General features: G+C 34.2%; 1 protein-coding gene across 4 annotated transcripts; it reads left to right on the plus strand.

Moving 5' to 3' along the window:
• Positions 1 to 209: 209 nt before the first annotated feature.
• sars2 (seryl-tRNA synthetase 2, mitochondrial) lies at positions 210 to 24,674 on the plus strand. Of its 4 annotated transcripts, NM_201179.2 has the most exon segments (16): positions 210 to 530; positions 1,136 to 1,231; positions 6,186 to 6,215; positions 6,559 to 6,699; positions 7,412 to 7,466; positions 9,131 to 9,194; positions 9,271 to 9,376; positions 12,006 to 12,053; positions 17,465 to 17,573; positions 18,181 to 18,226; positions 18,315 to 18,402; positions 21,936 to 22,048; positions 23,304 to 23,397; positions 23,749 to 23,841; positions 23,977 to 24,042; positions 24,384 to 24,664. In NM_201179.2, coding segments are annotated over 16 exon segments (1,533 nt in total). In that variant the 5' UTR covers positions 210 to 263; the 3' UTR covers positions 24,501 to 24,664.
• Positions 24,675 to 25,935: the final 1,261 nt, after the last annotated feature.

Consider the following 25,935-nt stretch of genomic DNA (forward strand, 5'->3'; position numbering starts at 1 on the left):
AATTTTGCAGTCCTGTAATATTATAGTGATGTATTTTGATAGATCTGATAATTTTGTGAATAGTTTGATAAATCAATTCAACAATAATAAAAACAATAATAACAAAAACTCGATTATATAATAGATTATTTTTTTCCGGATTGTTTTGATAAAAAAATACAGAAATTATAGTTATATAGGGCTGTTTATGTTTGTAGGTAAAGTCCTTTACACGAAATGAACCCTTTCGGCTTCCCTACAGTTCAACTGTCATCCCATCCAGCATGGCGTCCTCTGCAAGGGTAGCTTCACGGGTTTGCTCTTTCTATCTGCTTTTGTCCTCGAGACACGGTGTCAGCAGTGGCTGCAGATGGTCCGGCCGGTCCTGCTCCTCCGCCTCGGTCAAGAGCAGCCTCTACGAGCATGTGCTGGACGGGTACAGTCACAAACCCGAGCTGGACATGAAGCGAGTGTGCGAGGAGGCGGAGGCGCTGACAGCAGAGCTGGAGGACCGCAGAGGAGACCTGAGGCCAGCAGATGTCCCGCTCATAGTAAGACCACACATTGGGATAAAGTTGGTTTTATATTCACAACCCTACTGAAAAAACAGCTTAAACCAGCCTAGGCTGGTTAAGAAAAAAACTGCAAAGTTTTATTAAATAAAAAGAATAAAAATAAATAAATAGACAACAATAGGTGATACAATCAGGGATAATGCTATCTTACAAGTTATCTTTTTAATGGTAGGCTTGACAACATCTGTCTTATCTATTGAATCTATCTATTTTCGGTCTTTGCATCTTTGTCCAAAGATACACATCTTTTGCCATGAAGCAAGCTGAGGTCTATAAATACTTGTCTGCCTCTATTATAATTTAAGTTTTCTGGGTATAAGGGCAGATTATTTTTGCTTGTTGTAAGAAAAAGGTAAATATAATTGACTATCTCTGAAAACGAGACAATATTTTTTGCTTGTCTAGAAATGGCTTCTTGTTTTAAGAATTTGTAGATGTTTGGACTTGAAACAAGACAAAAAGTCTTTAGCAAGAAAAATCTTTTTTAAGTGCAGCACAACATACACATTAAAACAGTACTGTTTCAGAAAATTTCAGTTCATCAATGTGAATACTTAAATATAGTGTTATTTTTTAAATAGATTTCAGTCTGGAAGAATCTACAGAAGGTGCAAGAAGAAATATCACATTTAGAAGGCAGAAAGCAAGTGGTCAGTTCTACAGTCCGTGAGCTTGTGGTAAGTGTACGCACACATTGGTAACACTTTACAATAAGGTTGTATTAGTTAATGTTAGTTAATGCAGTTACTAACATGAACAAGCTATGATTAGGGCTGTAACGATACACCAAACCCACGATTCGGTTCGTATCACGATTTTTGACCCACGATTCGATTCGTATCACGATTTTTTATTTTATTTTTTTCGTGTGGGGTGGGAAAAAAAAGATTTTTAAAACTATTTTTAATTAAATAACATTTGAAAAATCTTTATAAACTAAACATCAAAGAACAATATTAACTATGCATATTATTAACAATATAAATAGCCATATATAAAATAAATAAATAGCCAAAGCTATATCACTTCTGTTTTCTTTGTAACAAAATACTGTTGAAAAACCAAACAGTACTAAACTCCATTGTTTAGATGGTTCAAGCATGTTGAAAATTATTTTTCAATCAAGTTCTCTTACAAAGAAAAAGTAAATTAAATAGCTAGGGATGCTCATTTCGTTAATTTTGCTAACCGACAACCGCCGCTCATTAATCGGTTATTAACGGTTAACTGGTCAGATTACTATTAATTTTATATTAAACAAATTGACGTGTCTATTTTGTGTCTGACACATTAAATATTGCATTTTAAAATACTGATTTATTTTTTATATGTTAGCATATTAATAATAGAACAGAATAACAGAGCATCTTCACGCATCTGCAGTGTTTAGCACAGAAGAGCAGAATAATCTAAATAAAATGAATAAAATAAATAGGACTGCCCTAAATTATTTTCACTTAAATAATTAATTTATATTACAAAACGAAAATACTGACTGATTCTTTTTAATAACCGGCATAGGCTTTTTTTTCCAATCATATGTTTATTTCTTCCGTCAAATAAAAATAGCTGACTTCCTCAAATTGCTTGCTCCACGGAAAATATGCATTTATTTAATGCCCCGCTGTTATTATTATAATCACAAAACCTTTACATTTTTAATAGAAATCATTATTTTAAAGATTATGTCCTGATATAGCCTATGGTTTCCTCTCTCTCCCTCGCGGTTCAAGTGCGCGCGCTGCGTGATGAAAAGACAGCAACAACGCGCGCATATGTAGACTTTTTGTAAACAGTTTTGTTGTTTAAATATGATATTGCATTAATCTGCGTACATGCTTTAAGCTGTAAAATAAAAAGTAAAGCCTATTTGTTGCGTTTATTACGCAGATCCAGGTCAACATAAGCGCTGGTTTAGTATCAACAGGTCTGTATCAAACAGCAATATTCTTCTTCCATTTTGCTTCTTTGGCAAATGAGTCTGTAGGCACGGGTTATACGTTATGTTCCCGCAAATTAAGTATGCCTTGCAGTTAAACAAGTGGCCGAAAACGAGGCGCACCTAACTGCCTTTATGTTGACAAGGAAAAAAGAAGAGGCGCGGTCCTCTTATGAAACGACTGAATCAGCAGGGTATCGATTGTGCATAAGTGTTGCTGTCTGTGTTGTTACAATTTTAATATTTAATACTATTGTGATATTCAAGATTTGTATATTCATACAGCTCTGGATAACTTAAAACAGCGATTAGACCGTCAGAGCGGCATTAATGTGAAGTAAAGCGAAACGGCAATAAACTCCAGCAAGATAGAGTGATTGTATGCAGAGCCATATACCTTTATCTCTAAATAAAGTAGGCTATAACTATAGAAACTGTGTTTATTTTAACTGAAAGCTTCGTCGTGTTTTCTGACCTCACGCACCTGTCAGTCAGCACTCTCAAAGGTTCAAACAGAAAGCGCACAGCACGGTTACAGAAAAGTTTGTCTGTTACCTGACATCTGGTGAACGCCCATCCCTCTCTGCGCAGCCACATTAACAGTGTGAGCAAATCATCGTATATGCGCTGAAAATCCGGTCGCTTTGACAGCACTGGCAATGTTTCTGGCGTTGTCGGTTGTCAAGCGGGGTTAAGTTGGTTTTGTTTTTGATATTCTTGACACATTCAGACGGCCCCTTACTAAGAGCTCCGTGCGAGCTCTCCCGGCTAAATATTGCGAGGGCTTAAACGGAGCAGTGCTTGTAATGTCGAACGAAAAAAAGTGTTAATTAGCTCAACTTTTGCAGGCACACGTGACGTTATTGGAAAGGTATCACGGGGTGGGTGTGTCGCGATTCTCCCTTATCACACCGCGACACAGGATCGTAGATCTGAGTGTCGCGATTTCGATTTTATATCGTGTATCGTTACAGCCCTAGCTATGATGAATACATTTATTACATTATTTGTTCATGTTATCTAACATAATGAAAATACTGTTGTTTATTGTTTGTTTTTTAACTCCCGGTGCATTAACTAATGTTAACAAGCATGAATTTGGGTGTTAATATTGCATTAGTAAATGGTGAACTATGATTTAAAAATGCTGTACAAGTATTGTTCATTATTAGTTTATGTTAGTAAGTAAATTAATTAATTAAACCTTATTGTAAAGTTTGACCCACACATTTGCGAAAATACGCAGATGTCATATTCAAGTATATATTTAGGGTATACTTTATGTCCATCATGCTCAAAATTCAGTTTATTAGTGGTATACGTACTGTATACAGTTGAAGTCAGAATTATTAGCCCCCCTTAGATTTTTTTTTTCTTTTTTAAATATTTCCCAAATGGTGTTTAACAGAGCAAGGACATTTTTACAGTATGTCTGATAATATTTCTTCTTCTGGCGAAAGTCTTATTTTTTTATTTTGGCTAGATTAAAAGCAGTTATTAATTTTTTAAACACCATTTTAAGGACAAAATTATTAGCCCCTTTAAGCTATTTTTTTTCAATAGTCTACAGAACAAACCATCATTATAAAATAAGTTTTACCCTAAATTACCCTAAACTGCCTAGTTAACCCAATTAACCTAGTTAAGCCTTTAAATGTCACTAAGCTGTATATAAGTATCTTGAAAAATATCTAGTAAAATATTATTTACTGTCATCATGGCAAAGATAAAATAAATCAGTTATCAGAGATGGGTTATTCAAACTATTATGAGTACAAATGTGTTAAAAAAACCTTCTCTCTGTTAAACAGAAATTGGGGAAAAATAAACATGGGGGCTAATAAGACGGGGGGCTAATAATTCTAACTTCAACTGTATGTAATCTATAAAATATGATTATTATGTTTTCCTTGTGTTATTACATACATATTAGTATCTGTTAAAAGGATTGTTCTCTCAAAAATGAACATCTCACTATTTATTTACTCACACCTAAGTGGTTTCAAACCCTTATAAATTTCTAACTAAAGAACACTAAAGAAGATATTTTGAAGAAAGCTGAAAACATGTAACCATTGACATTTGTAGTTTTAAAAACAAATAGTATCAAAGTATGGTTACAGACTGAATTACAGACTTATTTTGTGTTCAACAGAAGAAAGATAATCATAAAGGTTTAAAACCAGGGCTTGACATTAACCCCGCCAAATGCGGGTAGATTTCAGCGGTGGCGGATAGTGGTTAGAGCGGTTAGAGGAGAGTGTGGGGTGTATTAGGGGGGCAAAAGAGTCAGTGAGGGGCAGAGTTCAAAAGGGATACAGCTCTGGGTAAAAAGCTGTTCCTCAGTCTGCTGGTTTTTGTCTGGGGTAGCCTGAGGCGCTTGCTGAAAGGCAGGAGAGAAAACAGCCTGTGAGCAGGGTGAGAGGAATCCTTAAGAATACTGTGTGCTCAGTGCAGACAGCGTTTCTTCTGGATGTCCTCAATGGCTGGCAGTGTGGTCCTTGTGATGTGTTAGGCAGTTTTCACCACCCGCTGCAGTGCCCTACACTCAGCAACAGAGCAGCTTCCATACCAGACTGTGATGCAGTTGGTCAGGATGCTTTCTAGCCAGGACAGATTACTGTGCATATGTTTTGTTAAATCAAAGGTATGATATACAGCTATATTTTGCCTGTTTCGGCACATTCAAAATGTTGAATGAAGAAATAATTAATTGTTTATGTTTGTGTAGTCAAAAAAAATGGAAAATTCTTTATATTGAGCTTTGAAAATATGTGAAATAAAACTAATTGTAATACTATGAAACCATGACCCATTTGCTCGTGATTATTTTGAGCAAGCTCATACACAACACAAAAAACGTGAAATGAATGAGGAGGCATGTGGAGATAACACAAAATCTAAATCAAGTCATTTTAGTCAAAGTCATATTTATGTGTATAAAATATATTTTCCCAACATTAAAATTGTGGCTAGTGAAAATGGCGAGGGGCTAGTAATGTTGGAAAATTCTAGCCACAGGGGTTGGTGATCAAAAAAGTTAATGTCAAGCCCTGTTTATAACCACTTGAGAGAGATTGTATAGCGTTAAGTTTTGTTCATTTTTGGGTGAACTATGCCCAAACAAGTGCTTATTAATCAGTTTCTAGATTCTTTATTCATTCAATATAAGTACTTATTAGGTTGTAGTACTTTATCTGTCTGTATGTTATTTTTTGCTTGTATTTTCCTATTTATTTATATTTATACTTGAAATATACTTTATCTGCTCATTTTAGGTAGATGTGAGGTAAATTTCTGACTTGTTACTTTATACACTTGGATGTTGAAGGTTTTTAACGATTTGAGAAACTGTGTGCGAATTATTATTGCTGTTGTTGTTGTTATTATTATTATTATTATTAGTAGTAGTAGTAGTAGTAGTAGTAGTATGATTATTTAGTTAAAACACTATAAAAGCTTGTGTATAGGGACCGACATTTGTGGTAATCAGGTTAAAAAACACATTGTGGTGGGAAGAAAGTGATATTTTTACATAACTTTTATACAGTATGTTTTGCTTTTTGGCAAATAATGTGTTTTTTTTTTCAAGTTAATCATGATGTTATGGATGTTGATGTCATTTGTTATTTAATTCTGGATAAAACTGTTGAAAATGTTGTACTTAATTTTCCTCACATTTTATTTTACAGGGTAAACACGACAAATCCACCTTGTCTAGTGTAAGTTCCAGCTATTTATTTATTTATTTATTTATTTATTAAATGTAGTTTAAAGAATTAAATTACACTTATTTTGTTAAAATAAGTTTTTTTAGAGTAGTATAAAGCTTAAATGTTTTTATTTGAATATGCTTTTAATTTAATATTTTATTTTATATGATAATTATTAGTTAAATGTAGCCATAAGAATTATATATGTAAAAATTAAATATATGATTTTTTTTTTTGTAAAATCAGTTTAGAATAGTTTAAAGCTTTTCATATTTTAGTGCTTGTTTTTGTTTCTGTTTGTGTAATATGTATTGGGATATTTGTGTGACACTTCTATTTTTCTGGAGGACAGCTTGAGGAGTACGGTCACGCTAGAGAAGAGGGCAGAGCGATCCGAGAGAAACTCAATCAGCTGTATCTGCAAGAGAAAGAGCTGGAGAAAGAGCATTACTGCCGTGCTTTAAGACTGCCCAACAGAACTCATCCAAGTGTGGTACGAGATCTCTCATCGTGATTAAAATTAAAGCCCCTGGGAATAAGGCAGTCATTCAAGTTGTATTATTCACTATATTAATAGGACTAGATTATTGATAAACAGTTGTGGATCTGATTATTTTTGTGTACACTTTGACTCTCTTCAAATCAAATGTTTCAAGAACGTTTTAGATACAACCAAATGTAGAGTTACAATTAATTTCAATTTAATTGTGTTCATTTGTTGTTGTTACAAAAGATTTCTATGTTAAAACTACTATATTAATAAAATACTAATTTTACAAAAAAAGTACCAGTATCTGCAAATAAAATAAACATTGTTAATAAGTTAACATGTTAATAAGAACCATTATTATTACTAATTGATCATTAATATTAATAATGGTAAATTAATATCTGACTTCTGAAGGATTTTGTTAGAATTACCAATATTTATCCACATTATTTCTATAAAATTGAAAGTTATTTTATTTTTTCAACATAAAAAATTGCAATTATTGCAATCATTTAAACATCAGTATAAATGATATATTAATCAAATCCAGTTATTATATATGCAACAACACAATATGCAATAATAGTAGTATATAAAAATGTAAGCATGATAATGAATGCTCACAACATATTTTGTAATAACTGGTGGACAAAAACAGGAATTGTGTGCGTTTACTTAAAAGTAATGTCTTTTTTAATTCTCTGTTTTCTTCTAGCCCATTGGAGATGAGAGCCAGGCAAGAGTGGTTGAAGTAGTTGGTGAGAAACGAGGTGATTATTATAATTTATTTATTTAAATAAAGCCATAAACCATGTAATCTATTTCAAACTACCAGTTTAGTAAAATTTAGTTTAAAACTTGTTTGGAAGACATTACAAGCTTTGGATGTTTTAAAATAGTTAAACTTCTGTGTAAAATGATCATGCAATCAACTCCCTAACTGGATCTGATGTAATCTAAGAAAAACTATGAAAACAAGGTTAGAATTACCAATAATTATCCGCAATATGTCTGTAATTGTGGGTATTTATGGCAGGAATAATTACTTTAAAACATTATGTCGATTAACCAGCAATGCTTTTATTTTAGATGTAATGTGGTCATTTGGTTTTAGATATTTACATTATATTCATTAGAAACGTCAATGGTTAAATTATAATCAAGTACCTTGCAGTTGCCACAAGAGGGCGAAAAAGCGAAACAATCACCCAAAAATTTAAATTCCCTCCTCATTTACTAATCCTCCTCTTGTTTTAAACCTGTTTAAGTTTTTTTTCTCTCTGTTGAATTCAAAGGAAGATTTTTTGCCATTTGTTTTACTATGGAAGGCAGTGGCTGCTATTCTTTAGAATATCATCCTTGTTTGTGTTTAACAGAAGAAAGAAATACTTTAAAGTTTGGAACCACTTGAGTATGATTAAATGCTGAGGAAATTTATTTTTTTATTTTTTCTTTCAACATCAGTGAGAGATGTACTTAAAGCAGTATTTTTTTGTCAATATGTGTTGCATATCTGTTGATTCATGCAGTACTAAATGTATGCGATTCAATTATTTAATAAAACGTATAATACAATTATATTGTATTATCTTTAAACAAATTCTATGGCTTCTGCTTGCAATTTTTCTATTTCAGTCAATATGCAGTGTGACCTACTTTCAATATTTTAGACCAATGTATAGCTCATTGATAGAGTTGTTCTTCAGTGAATCAACCTTCAGCAGTGTCATTTGAATTTTAATGACTTCAACTAAACTTCAACAGTGACATTTATACAAAGCTGAACTAAACTGAAACAGCTTCAATTTACTAGAACTAAACCCGCATTCTACAATACTCTCCTGCCGCCTGAATTGCTTTAGTGTTCCTTCATTCATTCATTCATTCATTCATTTATTCATTTTCTTTTCGGCTTAGTCCCTTTATTAATCTGGGGTTACCACAGCGGAATGAACGGCCAACTTATCCAGCATATGTTTTACGCAGCGGATGCTCCTTCAGCCTTAACCCATCTCTGGGAAACATCCATACACTCTCATACACTACGGACATTTTAGCCTACCCAATTTACCTATACTGCATTTTTTTGGACTGTGGGAGAAACCGGAGCACCCGGAGGAAACCTATGCGAATGTGGGGAGAACATGCAAACTCCACACAGAAACATCAACTAAGTGACAGTTAACAGCGACCCTCTTGCTGTGAGGTGACAGCACTACCTACTGCGCCACCACGTCGCCCACTGTAGTGTTCCACAGTTTGAAATATAATGTCTATTACTTTTTTTCATCTATATAAAGCTGCCTTGACACATTCTACATTGTAAAAAGCACTACAGAAATTAAGATGAATTGAACTGAATAGAGCTGATGAAATGTTGTATGTAAATTGTGCATGATAACTTGTAATATACTCTTACGTTTGTCCATCATAGAATTTGATTTTAAACCAAAAGGCCACCTGCAAATTGGAGAGAGTCTTGACATCATAAGACAAAGGTTAGTTATCATTTCTGATTCTCTTGATTTAATTTAGTTAATTATTTTAAGTACTTTTGTATTTGTTTCCTGGTAGACGGCTGTCTCACGTGTCAGGACACAGATCTTATTATCTGAGAGGGGCAGGGGCTCAACTGCAGTTTGCCTTGCAGAACTTCGCTATGGATCTTCTTCAGAAACGGGTAAGTATGTTTTCATCTACATTCATGAATGGCATACTGTAAGACCAGTATTGGACTGTCAATATCTAAACAGGTTACAAGGTCAAGGTCAGTTTTGATTTCATATTGACTTTATTTTATTATTTGTTTACAGTTTTTTAGGATTGCTTACACACTAAAATTAAAAGTATTACACTATTAGCAAAATATTACACACAAGTATCAAAACATCCGCCCATATTTGCACAACTATAAGCACATTGTCAACTTAACACTTGTTGCAAATCTCTACACACAGTGATTTTCAAAACACTAAACACACTTAACATACATTACACACTAAAATCTATCATGAAGTCACTTCCTTGCAATACCAAAGCACAGACTGTCAAATTACTGCACTGTCCAACCAATTGGTTCAACACAGTCGTCAGGTGTGCAAACACTTGTTTGATTTATTGTAGACACATCAATCAGGTGTTTAAGCACTATAAAATGCCAGTTTCAATGAAAACCATCAGGTCTCAATATCAATACTGTCACACACCATAAAAAAAAAAAAAATATATATATATATTCAAATGAAGCAAATTTATGGTGTGCCTTTCGAGCACAATTTCGAAAGGGTGAAAAGATTGTGGCATGATTATGCAGAGGTATGTATTCACTTTAGCAGTGTGATCTTGCATACTGTCTCATAATCTTTTACTGTACTGTAATACTAGATCTACACTGAACTACACAATTTTGCCTGACACTGTTCTTCAGGTAGTTTTACGAATGGATGGAGAGGAGATCTAGCATGAGTTTTCTTACGTAGATGAAGGTGTGTTCAACCTGACGTGAACACGGAGTAGAAGAAGCATCATTGGCCACAGGGCTATAGTCAATGTCCCAGGGCAACATAGGGGAAATATACAGTAACACTCTGTGCAGCCATTACAAAGAATGGGGTCCTCCACTGCCATGACCATATAGGCCCTTACAACACAACACATATACTTACATTCTTGGACCAATTGCACAACATAACAGCAGCAAATGAAATCGATCATACGCAATACATTGTTGTCTGGGACATGGTGTCTTTCCACCGTTCTGCTCTGGTTCAGAACTGGTTTCAGCAACATCCACATTTTACCGTCCTACATGTATATCTTCCACCATACTCTCATTCCTCATCCTTATTAAAGAGTTTTTCTCAGCATGGTGGTGGAAAGTATATGATCTTCGTCTCCAAGCTGAGGTACCCCGCATCCAAGCCATGGAGGAGGCCTGTGACCAGATGGAGGTAGCAGCAATACAAGATTGTACATTCAAGACACTTCTTTCCAAGGTGTCTTGCTGAGGACAACATTGCAATTGATAATTCTCGTGCCAGATCTATCTAACAGTTCAATACGTAAAGTGACATGTTACAGTACTTTGAATCTTCATGCCAACATGTTGGACATGTTGAGGAATAAATGAGTTTCTTCAAGGTGCAACATTGTTCTTGAGTAGTGTTTGGTGAATTAACTTTATATTTGTACTTTGTTGATGGTAGCCTACTCTAATCATAGGGAAGCAGAAGTGCTAAAAGTGTTTTAGGTTTATCACAGCAGTGTGTAACTCATGCAAACAGTGTATAGTAAATGTGAAAATGTGTGTTTCTTATGGTAAAAAAGTGTGGTTTTTAAACATAAGTCTATAGTTTTTATAAGAGTGTTTAATTATGCAAAGGATCTGTAATGTTTTGCTAATTGGGTGTGTGGTTGTGCTAATTGTGTGTACTGTTTTGAAAACACGGGCCCTGTTTTGAAAATCGTGCTTAAGCAATCCAAAAAAACTGTAAGGTGTCCTTGTTAGTTTGGCTATTTATTTAACTTAGTAACTGCATTTTCAACTCACTAAGTTCTCACCTTCATGTCGTTTGTTCATTTTTAAAAGATATTTTTGATGAAAACGGAGCGCTTCCTCATTCTTCATAGACATCAATGGTCCAGACTCAATAAAAGTCCAGAAAGATACAAAAAACATCTTCAAACAGACAGTATGCCACATTCAGTGGTCTAATCTGTATATTATTAATATTATAATGACATAATTCAACAGTACTTTTCGTTCTCAGTGTCAGTATAGGGTGCGCATGAGCAACAAAAACAAAACAAAACATGAGCAGCAAAAAAGTATATCGTATATATCCAAAGTATATTTGTCTATATTGGTACACACATAAAGAGCACATCGCTCTTTATAACATGCACCCTATTTTCCCTATTCCTTAGTAATGCATCCATTACTGAAGAAAAGAAACTGTTGAATAAAGTCATTATTTTAATTTCACATGCTCACAAAAGTATTTTTGCAGCTTAAATGCGGCTTACCTTGTGTTCTGACAATGAACGAAGGTCTCAGTGGAACAACATGAGAGTCAATTATTAGTAAATTTTTTTGGGTGAACTAACCCTTTAATTAATTACATGGACTTACTTTGTTGTTATAGGCTTGGAATGCCAGTTAGTTTAGGTTTAATTGCATGTAATTTAATAATTTTTTGTTTCACTGAAGCACATGGAACTTGAAAAGTATTTCCGGAAAAACTTTTTAAGTTTCTTCCTGGAAGTTAAAATCACTTAATTCACTGTTTTGAATTTGCTTTATTCTACAGGGCTTTATTCCTATGGTTGTTCCTGACATATTAAAATCAGTTGTTTTTGTAAGTACTGTTTTATCTACTGCTGTATGTTTATTCATTATGTGGCAACTGTTTTTAATACATTGTGAGGGCACATTCGCACAATAAGTTTTCGTGATAAATATTCCAGGTCTAGGGAAGTGTCTAAGGGTGCTTTCACATCTGTAGTTCGCTTCATGTGGTCTGGATCAAGGGCAATAAATGATACATTGTTGCATTTTCTGCCGTCTTTGGGTCATTTTTACATCACACTGCTGGCTTTGGTCCAAATCAGTTGAAACGAACCAAAATGCAGTCATCTGATAAAAAACACATCACTCATTGACCAGATGTTGTTGAACATATTTCCTAAACTGCTTATTGATTGGTTGAAATTCACATGCGGGGAAATGCCAGTGAACTCCCGCAAGTAAACAAACCGGCAGACACAAAATGTCGTTACTCTGGAGGGAAGACTGCGCTGACTGATTGTATGCCTGCTTTAGACAGACTAACGTTAAACATTTCGAGAATAAAGCGCGGCTGCGGCTGGAAAACAGTGTTTTAATGCATTGCTCATCACTTCAGGAGGCGGCGTGAATTAATTTAGCTAAACTGCGACATGGTCATCTTTCGCAAATATTACCAACGATCCATCAGGTAATGTTATCCCCCTCTCTCTCTGTTGGTAAAGTGCTGTCAAAAAATATTTTTCCTCAATATCCCATAATGCACAGCGCATCGGCCTACGGCAGCTGGATTAGTCCAAAAGGTGCAGTACTTTTTGCAGTTGGACCTGTTTTAGTACGGATCATATTCTCACCACAAACGAACCGCTCCAGAGTTTGTTTGAAAGCGTACCGAGACAACCTCTTCAAGTAGGTCTCGGTATGCTTATTTGGTCCGCTTTTGGTACGCACTCGAGTACAATTGCTGCAATATCACCTGCCTAAACGAACTTAACCAAAATGGAAAACGAACTCTGGTGCGAATCGATCGAACTAAATAAGGCAGGTGTGAAAGCACCTTAAGCGACAGTCAACACAAACTATTGATAATGGTGTTTGTTTCACAGTATTGTCCTTTATTATTTTTAAGTCAGATTCTGTCAATGCAAATGATGAGACAGATCTCTCAGAAGCAACTTTGCAAGTATAACTTGAGCAAAACATTATTTGTGTATTGTTGTCAGCACATTTAGGTGGCTGTTCTTGCAGAATAAAGTCTGATAGGCTGTAAAAGACTGAAGGGCTTTATTATGTGAAAACAACTGCCTAGATGTACATTACCCTGCTTATTATTTGCCATAAAAGTACAATTTGACCTAAAACACCAATCTGAGCTGTGTAATAAATGACTTCTAAGTCTTCAATTAAACACAAAGAATGCACAAAGAGAAACAGTTGAAGGAAACCCAATCAAACCTATGCATTATTCAATCACAAGATGGTGCCAAACGGTCTAGATCAGTAATTTAAAGGGCCATTAAGCCCCCCACTTTCGGTTCAGGTCTACCTCAGAAATTTTTTTAAAAGATGCATCATAATGGGCATGGAGCTCCGCAAACAAAGGGCAGGAGTGGGCTTGGCCAGGAGGGGAGCAAACAACTGTTGTCAGTTGGCTCACAAAATGGGACACAAACCGTGAGAACATGCATGATTTTATAGTTTATAGCAGTGGTTCTCAAACTTTTTTCACCAAGTACCACCTTAGAAAAAAATTGTCTCTCCAAGTACCACCTTACGATGCTATTTTTTAACCAGTATTAAAAAATAGCGTCGTAGGCCTAATTAAGCAGCTACAGGTGTGCACAGTTTAAAAATGATGCAAATTAATTCCTATTATTAAGAATATGTATTATTGTCAATCACTTTAAACATTTGAAATAGTCTGAACATTAACTGTGCTTGCAGATAAAAAAAAAAAGTTTTAGTTAAAATATGCTTTTAAAAGTTCATTAAAAATGAAAAAAAGTAAAAAGATAAAAAGTAAAAGGAAAACTGCTGTACTTAAATCTAAAGTATTCATAGTAGCCTATTCATCAAAAGCTGGACATGTTGCTTGGACCTTATGAATATAGGCTATATGTCATATTCCTACACTTTCAGACAAATCTTGAAATATATGGTCAATGTACATATGACAGGGTTCATACAGGCACAGCCTTATGAAAATCAAGGAATTTTAAGCACTTTTTCCAGCACCTATTTTTTTTTTCAAGACTGACATGCTATGTACTGAAGACCTGAAATGTATTCTCAGCAACCCATAAAACATTGCATATGAATAGATACAAATAAAAACACTTAATAATAATATTTATGAATCATATATTAATAATATAATAAACCTGCATTAAATGCTTGTGAAATCTTTCTCAAGTACTATTACACTGCTAAAATAACAAAAATGTTAGTAAATAATACTAATATTAGGTAAAAGTACAAAGTACTCTTTTAAAAAGTACTAGTTGGTTACTTTTGAAAAAAAAAAATCAGATTTTCATTATGAAATCACTTTTTTTAAGTTTAAACCTGATTGAATGGTTTAATTGCTTAAATCCAAAGCTACATGTATAGGAATTTGTACTAACAAAGGAAGTATGGTCGATTTTTCCTTTCATGACAATTAATCTTTTTCAATAGCACTGGTAAAACTACCACATAATCTTTAAGGCCATAGAGACACTTTTTGCCCATTTTTATAAACGATATTTTCAAGCTTTGAAAGGTTAAATTAAAGTATATGGTAAAAAGATTTAATTTGGCCTTTTATTTACATATTTTACACTATTTTTCTTTACAATATGACAAATTTGTTTCTTAAATAGCTGTACATCACATGTAGATTTTATTTTACACTTGATCTTAATCTAAAATAGAACTTTAAAAAAATACAAGTACACTGTCAGTAAAAAAATAAAACAAATGGCTTCATTTTACTTGAGGTATTTGAAATATGACAACAATACATTTATCAAAACAGTGCTTTAAGCCTCAGAGCCTTATTGTTAATTTTGATAAATAAACAATAAGAAACAAAGAATTGCTTTGACCTGTAATGCTTTAGGACAGATCAGAATACAGCTAAATGTGTAAATCACACAAATACCTCATCCAGAAACATTTCCAGCATAATTCTTTTGTCGTAAAGAAATAAAAAAAATTTCACCTTTGCTAAAAGTAAGTTTCACTTCACAACACAGCCAAATAAGAAGACCATTAGCATTGTCATCGATCATGCATCAATCTAATTCTAAATATTTGATAACTTTTAATACTTTTGACTAAATTTAGTCAAGGAGCAAAGATAAATAATGTTTGCTTTAATAGTGGAGAGATCGCGATTGTATTCAATCTGAGCACACAGGCGATCATGAGAGGTCTTGCAGTTCATTTGAAAAAAGCATATTTAAGAGCTCGCATATCTGTTTTAGCGATTTGCGTACATGAATGCGCTCTCGTGTTAAAATAAAGCACTCGCCGCATTTGCAGAAATGAATAATTGCGCAATACCTCAATTCCCGCGCCGCCATTCAGAATGTGTTTGGAGGAGTGACAGGTCAGACTGGCTGTCGGAGAGCGAAACGTGTATGTAGATCATCAAAAAGGCAGGACATATGTCCGCGGTTTAATTACTCTGTTGAACATATCTACAGTGAAAACATCCGAGAAGCATTATTCCAACAAAACATTTGTTTTTAAGTTGTTTTTTCTGTCTCTGCAACACAGAAAGCATTTGTCCCGCCCTTACGTTTCACGCAACTAGACAAGGTCGACTGTGATTGGCTACTTTTCATGTCAGTCAAATCACGCTTCAGAATCAATTCTTAAACTTTGGAAACTGATTTTCAGCAGCTTATGACACAGTGCACTAAAATAAACATTCTAAGCACAGCGTTGTGATCGTACGCTTCACTAAACAGCCAATGCTGATCACATCAATGTTATATGACGCATTAAAGGATTAAGTGTTAATTGTTTCTTTCATTATTCAGCGGTTCCTCCGCGTACCACTAGGAGGAAGCCCGCGTACCACTAATGGTACGCGTACCACAGTTTGAGAACCACTGGTTTATAGTATACTATATAGTTTATAGTTTTTAAAGTTGAAATGCAAAGAAATACATTTGTTATTTGTAATTTCATATACACATAACCACAATTTATATAATTATAAAGATACTCATGTTCATATAAACACTATAAATGAGGACATTTCCCTCAATCCCCGGGTCTGAATGCAGACTCAGCGCATCAGGTCTCTTGCCCTGTCTATTTTACCATTAGCCCTGCTGGTAATCTAGAGGATTTAGGCAAACACAGCAGCACGCCGATGTGTCTAAATGTAAACAAACTCCTGATAAAAGACAACTTCCGCCATTTTCCGATCCTCGTACTGCTCTCCTGAAAAAAATGCTTGATGCACACAAACAGCTTTGCTGTATTGGCCCTGACAGCATCGCGAGAAAAATGCAACAAAAGTGCAACAAACCTTGTGGATCATGGAAACAAACACATACAACCTTTCTTGAACAGCTAAATACTGTGTGCCATGGGTCTCACCCAGTCATCAACTTGTCTCACAGCTTTGCACTGGCAGGTCTGCCTTGCCTTAGGAAAGCACATGTAGTCATGAATAATTAAGAAGGAGGGTTTTCTCATAGGATAAGAAAACTCAGCTATGAATAATAATGAGAAACCGACACATCATCATTGCACTTGCAGTTCTACGCTACGTCGCCGATTTTGATCCCGCCCCAAAAATCATTTTAAACCCGGAAGCTAAAATTAGCTGACAAAAGCTTAAAATTATCCAGTTTTCCCCACAGTTAAAGCTTACAGGAGCTAACATTGTCTTAACTGATGCTTGATGCTCAACACACAAATCTGTTAAAATCTAAAAAAAAAAGTACTTGAGAGGGTTTCGTGAACCTTAAAATATGGATATAAATATACTCCCCAACGGTCAAAAGGATTCGTAGTACACAAATGAGCCTGTGTTAATAGTTTCAGTGGTTGTTATGTGGTAATTACATACCTTAGAATGTTGTGACTGACCAATCAAAAGTATTCAGTAAATTAGAAAATTTCAATCAAAAAAGTAAATCAGAAAGTTGTGTAATAAGCTATTATGTAAACTTGTGAGGTAGACGTTTGCTGAAATAATAATGGGACTAGGATTGATACAATATAGGCAGGACATGGCTTATAGATGCAGAATAACCATGTTATACATTAAAAATGGATGATGAAATTAAAGGCATTCATGATTAAACAACTATGATTAAAGGCTTTGGCAGTATATTCTACAATCAAATGAATTTACACTTGATGTTTAGATGCAGCTGTATTCATATTAGGATTCATAATAGAACCATGTTCAAAAAGTGATGTGTATAATACTTTAGTAACTAAAAGTGTTATATGGTGCTGTTTTCCATCTGTTTTCAGGAGGGTTGTGGGATGCAGCCTCATGCTCAGAAATCTCAGGTTTATTCTCTGAATCCCAAACGCTCTCCTGACCTTAATCTTGCTGGTACAGGAGAAGTGGGAGTCGCAGGTGAGAAAAACATCAACTTGTATATTAAAACGTAATTATGATATTATAAATGTGTGAATAAAAAATAATTTTTTAGTGACGTGTTTATTCTAAATTTTTAGGATGAATGTGTTGTGTACTTCAATTAAATACAATCAATTAAATGCAATTTTAAAGACATAACGACTTGAAAAATGAACTTCAAAATCAGATCATAAACAAATAATAACAAATAAATGAACTAATAATTTAACAAATATGTAAATAATGCAAATTTGAAGAAGAAAATAATGCGATAAATAAATGGAGGGAAAATATATAGATAAAAAAAAAATAAAAAAAAACAAGATACTATCTATAAGTACTGAGTATTGATGACTAGGTAGACCAAAAAGAAAACAAAAAAGTTGCAATCTCTGGAAAAGCACACAGAAAAAAATGACTAGACATATTTGTGTATCTCGATTATTACAATAAAAGTCTAATTTCTAAATTGAAAATACTCAATTGAGCTAAATGTACTATTAAAATAAAATGAATTACAGTAAACCATGAGGCACCAATATTCAATGTTTTCAGAAATAGTTGTAAAATTAAATTGGAACTTCTTTTTTATTTGAACTTTTAGGATATTTCATGGATCATGCTGTAAATTTTAAGGATTTACCTGTCAGGTACTGTATAAAATAGCTATTGATTAATTAATAAATTGATTGTCTGAATCCTACAGTACATGAAAACCGTAGTTTTTCTATGTTGTAGGACAGTCTGTAGCAGCACATGCTATCGAGCAGAAACAGACACTGGCAGAGAGACCTGGGGGCTCTACAGAGTTCACCACTTTACCAAGGTGAGCAGAAAACACAGGAGAGAGCGTGGATTACGTAGAGCCTGAAAGAAAAAGATAAGCGAGTTATCACTTGCTCTCAATATCTGGATTATCAGAACATTTTTGTTGTTGTTATGTTTTACCATTTGTGTCTTTTAGAACTGTTATCAGGGATGGGCAGTATTTCTTTCTATTTTAAATACAAAATAGTATTTTGTAATTTGTATTTCATAAGGTTTGTGAAAATGGGTTTTAATATTTTGTATTAAAATACTTTAGTCTTGTATTTTGTGTTTTCAAAATACTGTAAAGTACTTGGTAAGAAGTCTATAATGACATCATAAAAATGCAGCCTCTGATTGGTGCTGTATTAATTATTTGCCTATTTGAGATCAGACCAGAAAATTGATTAAGAAGGTGGTCATTGCTTGGAGTATGGACGGAAATTATGCAATAACCATAAAAAATAACGACTGATAAATGGCATGGGTATATTTGGGAGCAAGTCAACAATCATTGGAAAAGTATACTGCACAATGCTAGGACCAGTCATAATTAATGGCAGTTTAGTGTACAATGCAAAAGCATATTTGCTTAAAAAATGAGATGGAATAAAATATCAGTCCTTAAGAACAGGATGCCTTCAGCACAAAATCATTATCAGTCTTAGTGCTGCAGGTGGAAAGGCAGAGGAACTTTAGAACTAAAAAACACCTAAAGACTGTACTGGTGTTCACTAAGAGGGTAAACTAAGACTCTTCCAGTTAAAGAAGAACTGAAATTATTTTGAGAAAATGAGTATACTGTACAAATAATAGTAGTTTTAGATGTATTGCTAATGTAGATGTGAAGAAAATAAGGCAAACAACATTAAAATAAGTCCTACGGTGGCGATTCCTACAATACTTCATTGCCTGTTTCAAATAACAGTAACTGATTAACAGGAAAGATGTCTGTCTAAAGATGTCAAAGTGGCACAATACAGTATATTAGACACACATATTTAATAATACTCCTGTCTATACAGACTGGTCAAAATCTCCAGACTCTCGTTACACAGCAGCAGCAGGATATATATGAAGAGTTTATTTGCAAAAAGTGATTACTCTATTTTTTAGAGAGGTCATGTTTTATGTTGTGCATTGAAGAGTACAATTGCAAAAAAACATGATTTATGGAAATGACTAAAACTGGAGATTTTAGTAGTTGTCAGAAATCATGTTATGCATTTGCTAGTTACATGGCAGATATTGTAAGTGGAAAAACTGAAAACTTCACTTGCGAGAAAACAGTTAAACGACCATCTGCAGCGCAAGAATGAGAGAACGAGCCTCCTCATTCTTTACTTTCTTTAAGGAAAATTGTTGTACGCACAGACATCTATTAGCCTATACATTTTTAATTTTGTTTATTAAGCGCAAAGGTTTGTTTCAAAACTATTTCTAAATTTAGTTCTAATTTTCAGCAAACTAATAAATGAACAAAAATAACGGAGTGTGCTCAAAAAACTGAGTTATATCCAAACACACATGCTATGCCTCATATGGTCTAAAACATAGCAGGTGGATAAATCTAAGGTTTTTAATAAAACAAATATATATATATATATATATATATATATATATATATATATATATATATATATATATATATATATATATATATATATATAAATACTACTACTAATAATAATAACATTATACAAAAACAAATTGTCATGAATAAACTGAAAAAGCTCCCTGAGATAAAGAAGGGATAAAGGCAGTATTTTTTTATATTTATTTTTGAAAATAATAATATTTGTAATATTTCAATCTTTTATTTATTTTTTCATTTTTAAATATATTTGTATATTGCTGTACATCCAGTGTGTATTAAGCAATGTTTAAGTGAGGCGCACAACTGACGCGCTCTGCACTGGACTTTAGACCTCTTAGCTGGTCTATTGTGCAGTCTATTTAAGTTCCTCAAAATAGCAACGCACCAGCAATGCGCCTTAACACGCCTCCTTTTTTAGACCTGAACACCTATATGCACACATATGAGCGCAAATGCATTTGCTATTTAAACAGCATGGTGCAGAACGTCAAAAGGACTTGCGTCGAGCTGAAACTTGGAAACAACAATTGCGTCACGCCTTGCGCCGCATGTATTTTTTTTTTAATACTTTTTGTGGCTGCTGTATTTTATAGTTTATTTTGATGCACGTAAAACGGATGTATTTGTATATATACACGTATGCATGCATCTGTCTGTCTGTTCTTAGAATATATAGATCTACAGATGTGCTTGTACACACAGTTGTACATTTTGCTTTATTAATTATTTTTTTTACATTAATTGGCACTAAAATTCTGATACAAACTTTTACATGTGTTTACAACAGTATTTAACGTCATGTACTGTATATGAGGAGATGTGAAAAAATTAATTCTTAGAAAAAAAAGAAAAAATAGGAACAAAGTTATCATATCAATACTTGTTGTTATTAACGAGACAAAAGGGGAAAATGCATAAATATGCTGTGCTGTTTCTGTTAGGGTTCAAGTACTGCTTTCAAAGTACTCAAATAAATAAGTTCCAAACATTCTTAGTTTTTTTTTTAAGGGAAAGCCTGAGCTTTTCAAGCTGCATGCAGGACATAACTTATTTTCCTTTTCAGCAGTGTGGAGGATTATTATTTTTTTGTTTCCAGTGAAGTAAAATCTATGTATGTGCTAAAAGTATTGCAAATCTAATCGCTGTATGCTGATCTTTAGATTGCGACAGATTTTGCTTTTAATAATGTTTTTAAAGTATTACAGTTTAATAGTTTTTTATCTTTAATTATTTGCAATGCTTCATAGGGTTGTCTTGTTACTTCGTATGCTTTTCAAACAATATTCATTCATTCATTTTCTTATTCGGCAAAGTACCTTTATTAATCTGGGGTTGCCACAGCAAAAATAACGGCACAGAAATGCCAACTGACCCAGTTGAGGCTCGAACCAGCAACCTTCTGGCTGTGAGGTGATTGTGCTACCCACTGTGCCATTGTGATGCCTTCAAACAATATTTAGCTTCAAATCAAAGTCACCTGCTTGGTTTTGTTGACTTAACACTGATAAATACTTTATTTATAATAAATTTAATGATAAATTTAATAGATAAAATTATGTTCAGAGTTATGCCTCTGAAAATGCACTCTATTATAAAAAAATGAACCAGCTATTTCACCCATACACTCTTACATTGACACACTCTCACACACAACGGCCAATTTTATTTACCCAATTCACAAATACCACATATCTGGACTGTGGCGGAAACCCACGCAAACACGGGGAGAACATGTAAACTTCACACAGAAATGCCAACTGGGCCAACCGGGACTCAAACCAGCGACCTTCTTGCTGTGAGGCGACAGTGCTAATCACTGAGCCACCTCGCCGCCCCATTAAAAAATCAAAAGGCTTTTATTTAGTAAAAAGAAAAATCTTAAAAAATCTTAAATGTGATTTTAAAAGGCCTGCAGATGCCCTGTTTAAGACTGTGCTTTCTTTCTATTCTCCCAGATTGAGATGTTCGGTGTGAGTGCAAATGAGACTGGGGAGGAGAGCTCGCAGTTGCTGGATCAGTTCGTCACGTTACAGAAAGAGATTTTCTCATCTCTACAGCTTCACTACAGGTGCATCTACAGTCCAACCATTGTTTACAGATTGCATCTAAGCATAGATAATAGAAATAGTGCACTCTTTAAAGAAATAAGACTTTCTTTTGTTGGAACCAACATTAATGAGAAATGGAATGGGTTGAAATCTGTAAATAATAAATTGTCTGAAATGAATCCATTTGTAAATGAAAGAAATATTTAGCTTTTTGAAAATATACATGTCCAGGTTGTACAGATGAGATGTAAAATTTCAAAGGGAGAACGACCTGTTTGTAACTTGTGTAAAGAATATTTTTACTTTAAAAACATAGTTTAATAGAATGTATGTTTTTAAATGACATTATAGAACATTTTTATTCAGGAAATATTTTAAGGTAAATGCTAAATGTGTCTTTTGGAGGAATTTTACAATATTTGTCATTGATCAAATTGAAAGATATTGTCTGACTTTTTAATCAGTGTTGTTATGTATGTTTTTGTATAATGCATGATTATTAAGAAACAATTATGATTGTAAATTATTTATTAAAAATGTTTTATCACTGTTTCCATGAATATAGCTAATGCAGCTGATAAAGCTGTGATAAAACATAAATAAATTAATAAATAAACAAACAAACAAACAAGCAAGCAAATAAACAAACAAACAAGCATACACTGCCTGAAAAACTTAACTAACCTGAGAAAAATCTTGTTGCCTATCAAGTTTTTCGAACAACAAATAATAACTTGACTTCTAGTCGATCGTTTGGTATCAGAAGTGGCGTATATCAAATGTAAAGGCCTCCAGATAATTGTTTTACCAAAATAGAATATAATCATGCCTTTATATTTAGTTTTTTAATTAGGACAGAAAGTTCTGACTTTGCCTAAACAAGTCTTGTCACTTAACAGAAATAATGTATAGTATAGAATATAAAGTCATAGTGTAGCGGAAAATAATTATTATTGTGTATGACTCCCATAAGTTTAGACAACTGCATCCATATATCTCTGCAATGACTCAAAGCGTTCTTGCAGGACTCCCAGAGTTCATCCAGATTCTTTAAATTCATCTTCAATGTCTCCTCCTTCATCTTACATCAGACATGTTTAATAATGTCCATGTTTGTTGACTGGGCTGGCCAATCCTGGAGCTCCTTGACCTTCTTTGTTTTCAGGAGCTTTGCTGTGGAGGCTGAAGTTTGAGAAGGAGCGCTATCCTGCTGAAGATTTTGCCCTCTCCTGTGGGTTGTAATGTAATAATGATATGACCCTTTTCCCCTCATAGGGTCTTGGATATGCCCACTCAAGAACTGGGGCCTCCTGCCTATCGAAAGTTTGATATTGAGGCATGGATGCCAGGCAGAGGCAGCTTTGGAGAGGTTAGAATGATATTGTAAATTTGAAGACTACAGAGCTAATATAATATAATGTTAGCTTTAATTCTGAAAAACAAGAAACTGATTAATGAAAGTAAATGGGAAAAATCTTAAAAGGTTATTTCACCCAAAATTAAAATAATTTGGTTTAAAAAGCTTTCCCCTGTTGAACACTAAAAAAGAAGATATTTTGAACAATGTTGCTGGCACCCATTGACTTCCATAATAGGAAAAAGAAAATACTATGGAAGTCAACGAGTTGCAGCAAGCACTGTTTTTTAAAAATATATATATATACTTGTCTGCTTTGCATCTTAGTTTATAATATCATCTTTCTTTCTTAAATAATAACAGATTTCCAGTGCCTCAAACTGCACAGATTACCAGAGCCGCCGTCTTGATATTCGATATGAGGGAGAAGATGGAAAACTTCAATATGCGCATACAGTAAGAGTGTTTCTAGTGTGGTAAAACCACCATGTTGAGGTTCATATTTCCATTTTTGTGCTGTGAAATATTAAGTTGGATCATAGTATAGAATAAAGAGCATTGTTTGTTTTAATTTTTTGTTCATTATTTCAGGTGAACGCTACAGCTTGTGCTATTCCACGTACCATCATTGCTATTTTGGAGACATACCAAACCAAGGTACCATTTAGAGAAAACTTGTATGAAACGCTTTTTTTATTGCCAATGTGTGAACAGCTTATACAAACAATATATTTAGATGGTATAATTTTGATGCTGATGCATCGTTAAAAGAAAAAATAAGTTGTCTGCAGTATATCTGTAAATATCATTCATAATCAAATTATATAAATCGATTTGATATCTTGCCATGCATTGCAGAGCTTGTGCAAACACATCCACATCCCTGTGATCAGATGAATTCTATATTTAGCCCTTTATCTATATATATTTATCTATATATACCTTTTTCAGTATTAATGCTATTAATTTAATCTTTCCCTCCGTTTGTGTTCCATCAGAAAGGAACAGTTCAGGTTCCTGAGGTGTTGCAGCAGTACATCGGCATGGAAGTGATAGAAAAGCCTAAATACACTCCTATAAAGTATATTGGACCAAATCAACCCAAGCGAAAATAACACTTTTATTGGTGTATCAGACTTCAGTGAAGTACTTTGATTTGCTGTGTTTCCAACAGCAAACAGAATGTTTATAGATTTTTGTCTTAATGTATCTCAAACCTCATGCTTAAGGGGAACTTATCTAATTTATGTGGCCTTTTTCAATAAAATGTCATCAGTGATGTTTCAGAATGTGCTGTTTGTTTAAAGAAGGCCCTTTATATACACATCTGTATCTGGAGTTGACAGACTTTGTCTGAAAGTTTCAGCTCAGAATGCTCCCCTGTTCATTTATGATACTATGCTAAAGATTTTTTGTTGAAGCGAAAACAAACTGTTTTCTTGAAATGGAAATGAGCTTCCAGAGGAAGGCGGAGTCTTTACAGCTTGTGTTTCAGATACTCTCTGGACAAAACATCTCTGTGCTTTTATCCTGTGGAACATAAAGGTAAAGAAACTCTGGCACTTTTCTTTGTTGACATCTGGTCTGTGTATTCAAGAGCCAAGACGATTCTATTAGTAAATGTCCTAAAAGCACCTATGATGAAAATCTAAATTTTCAAGCTGTTTAGACAGAACTGGGTGTATCTATAGTGTGTCCACTGTCATATTGGAGTTATAAAAACACAAGTCACTCTTTAAAATTTTTTTTTTTTTAATTTCCTGAAGTTACATTAGGACCTAAATTCCAGTGATTTTGAGGCCGACTGCAACAAAGTAGGAGTGCGGTTTTCCCTGCCTACCGAATTGATTGACAGGTGCCATGTTTCTATAATAACACGTATACACATTCGCAGAACATTATATGCAAAGAAACTAGGATTAAAATATTTGTTCCATTTCTGTGATTTTTAAGTGAAGTTTATTCATAAACAAATTTTGAGAGGATCACGTGATTATGATTGTACACAGCTGTTCCAACTTTAGCTAATGACTGATTATCCTATCAGACGATCCTTAACTCACTATAAATAACCAGACTTTTCTCATCTCAATGTCTTCGTCTTGAAGAAACGAACCCTGCAAACTAGCAGCATACCAACTCCACTACAATGGAAAACAACAACAACAACAACAACGGCAATAATCCTATCGACAATCCAGCTAATAACTACAACCCCTCAGATGAAATCCCTATCTCTGGATCACCAACAACTCAAGAAATCTCAGCTTCTTATGGCCCTAAAGCCGAGCCCGCATCTCAGACAAGAGGCCGCCGCCTGACTTGCTCAATAAGTAGAAGACGCCTCCAAGGATCACCAACTCCATCTACAGCTAGAATCCAAAACATCTCACCCACCACTTCATACGTCTCAGCCTCTTCATCCGTCCAACCAGCCAAAAGAATCACCGTTATCGAACTCTGAAAGCCCCTGTCCGATCTCGTCATCCACGCTCCACATCATCTGAACAAACCGGAACTCCTCAAACTTTACTCCAACGCCACCTCGGA

The sequence above is a fragment of the Danio rerio genome, chromosome 15 (genome assembly GCF_052040795.2).
Source record: "Danio rerio strain M-AB ecotype USA chromosome 15, GRCz13ab, whole genome shotgun sequence".
Classification (NCBI taxonomy): Eukaryota; Metazoa; Chordata; class Actinopteri; order Cypriniformes; family Danionidae; genus Danio; species Danio rerio.

Excerpts from the sequence above, each read along its gene's own strand:
- sars2 (XM_087282628.1), top strand. The coding sequence starts at position 264 with ATGGCGTCCTCTGCAAGGGTAGCTTCACGGGTTTGCTCTTTCTATCTG. Across the intron at positions 6,216-6,558 it reads ACAAATCCACCTTGTCTAGT|CTTGAGGAGTACGGTCACGC; the intron begins GTAAGTTCCAGC and ends TCTGGAGGACAG. Across the intron at positions 23,398-23,748 it reads GCAGAGGCAGCTTTGGAGAG|ATTTCCAGTGCCTCAAACTG; the intron begins GTTAGAATGATA and ends AAATAATAACAG.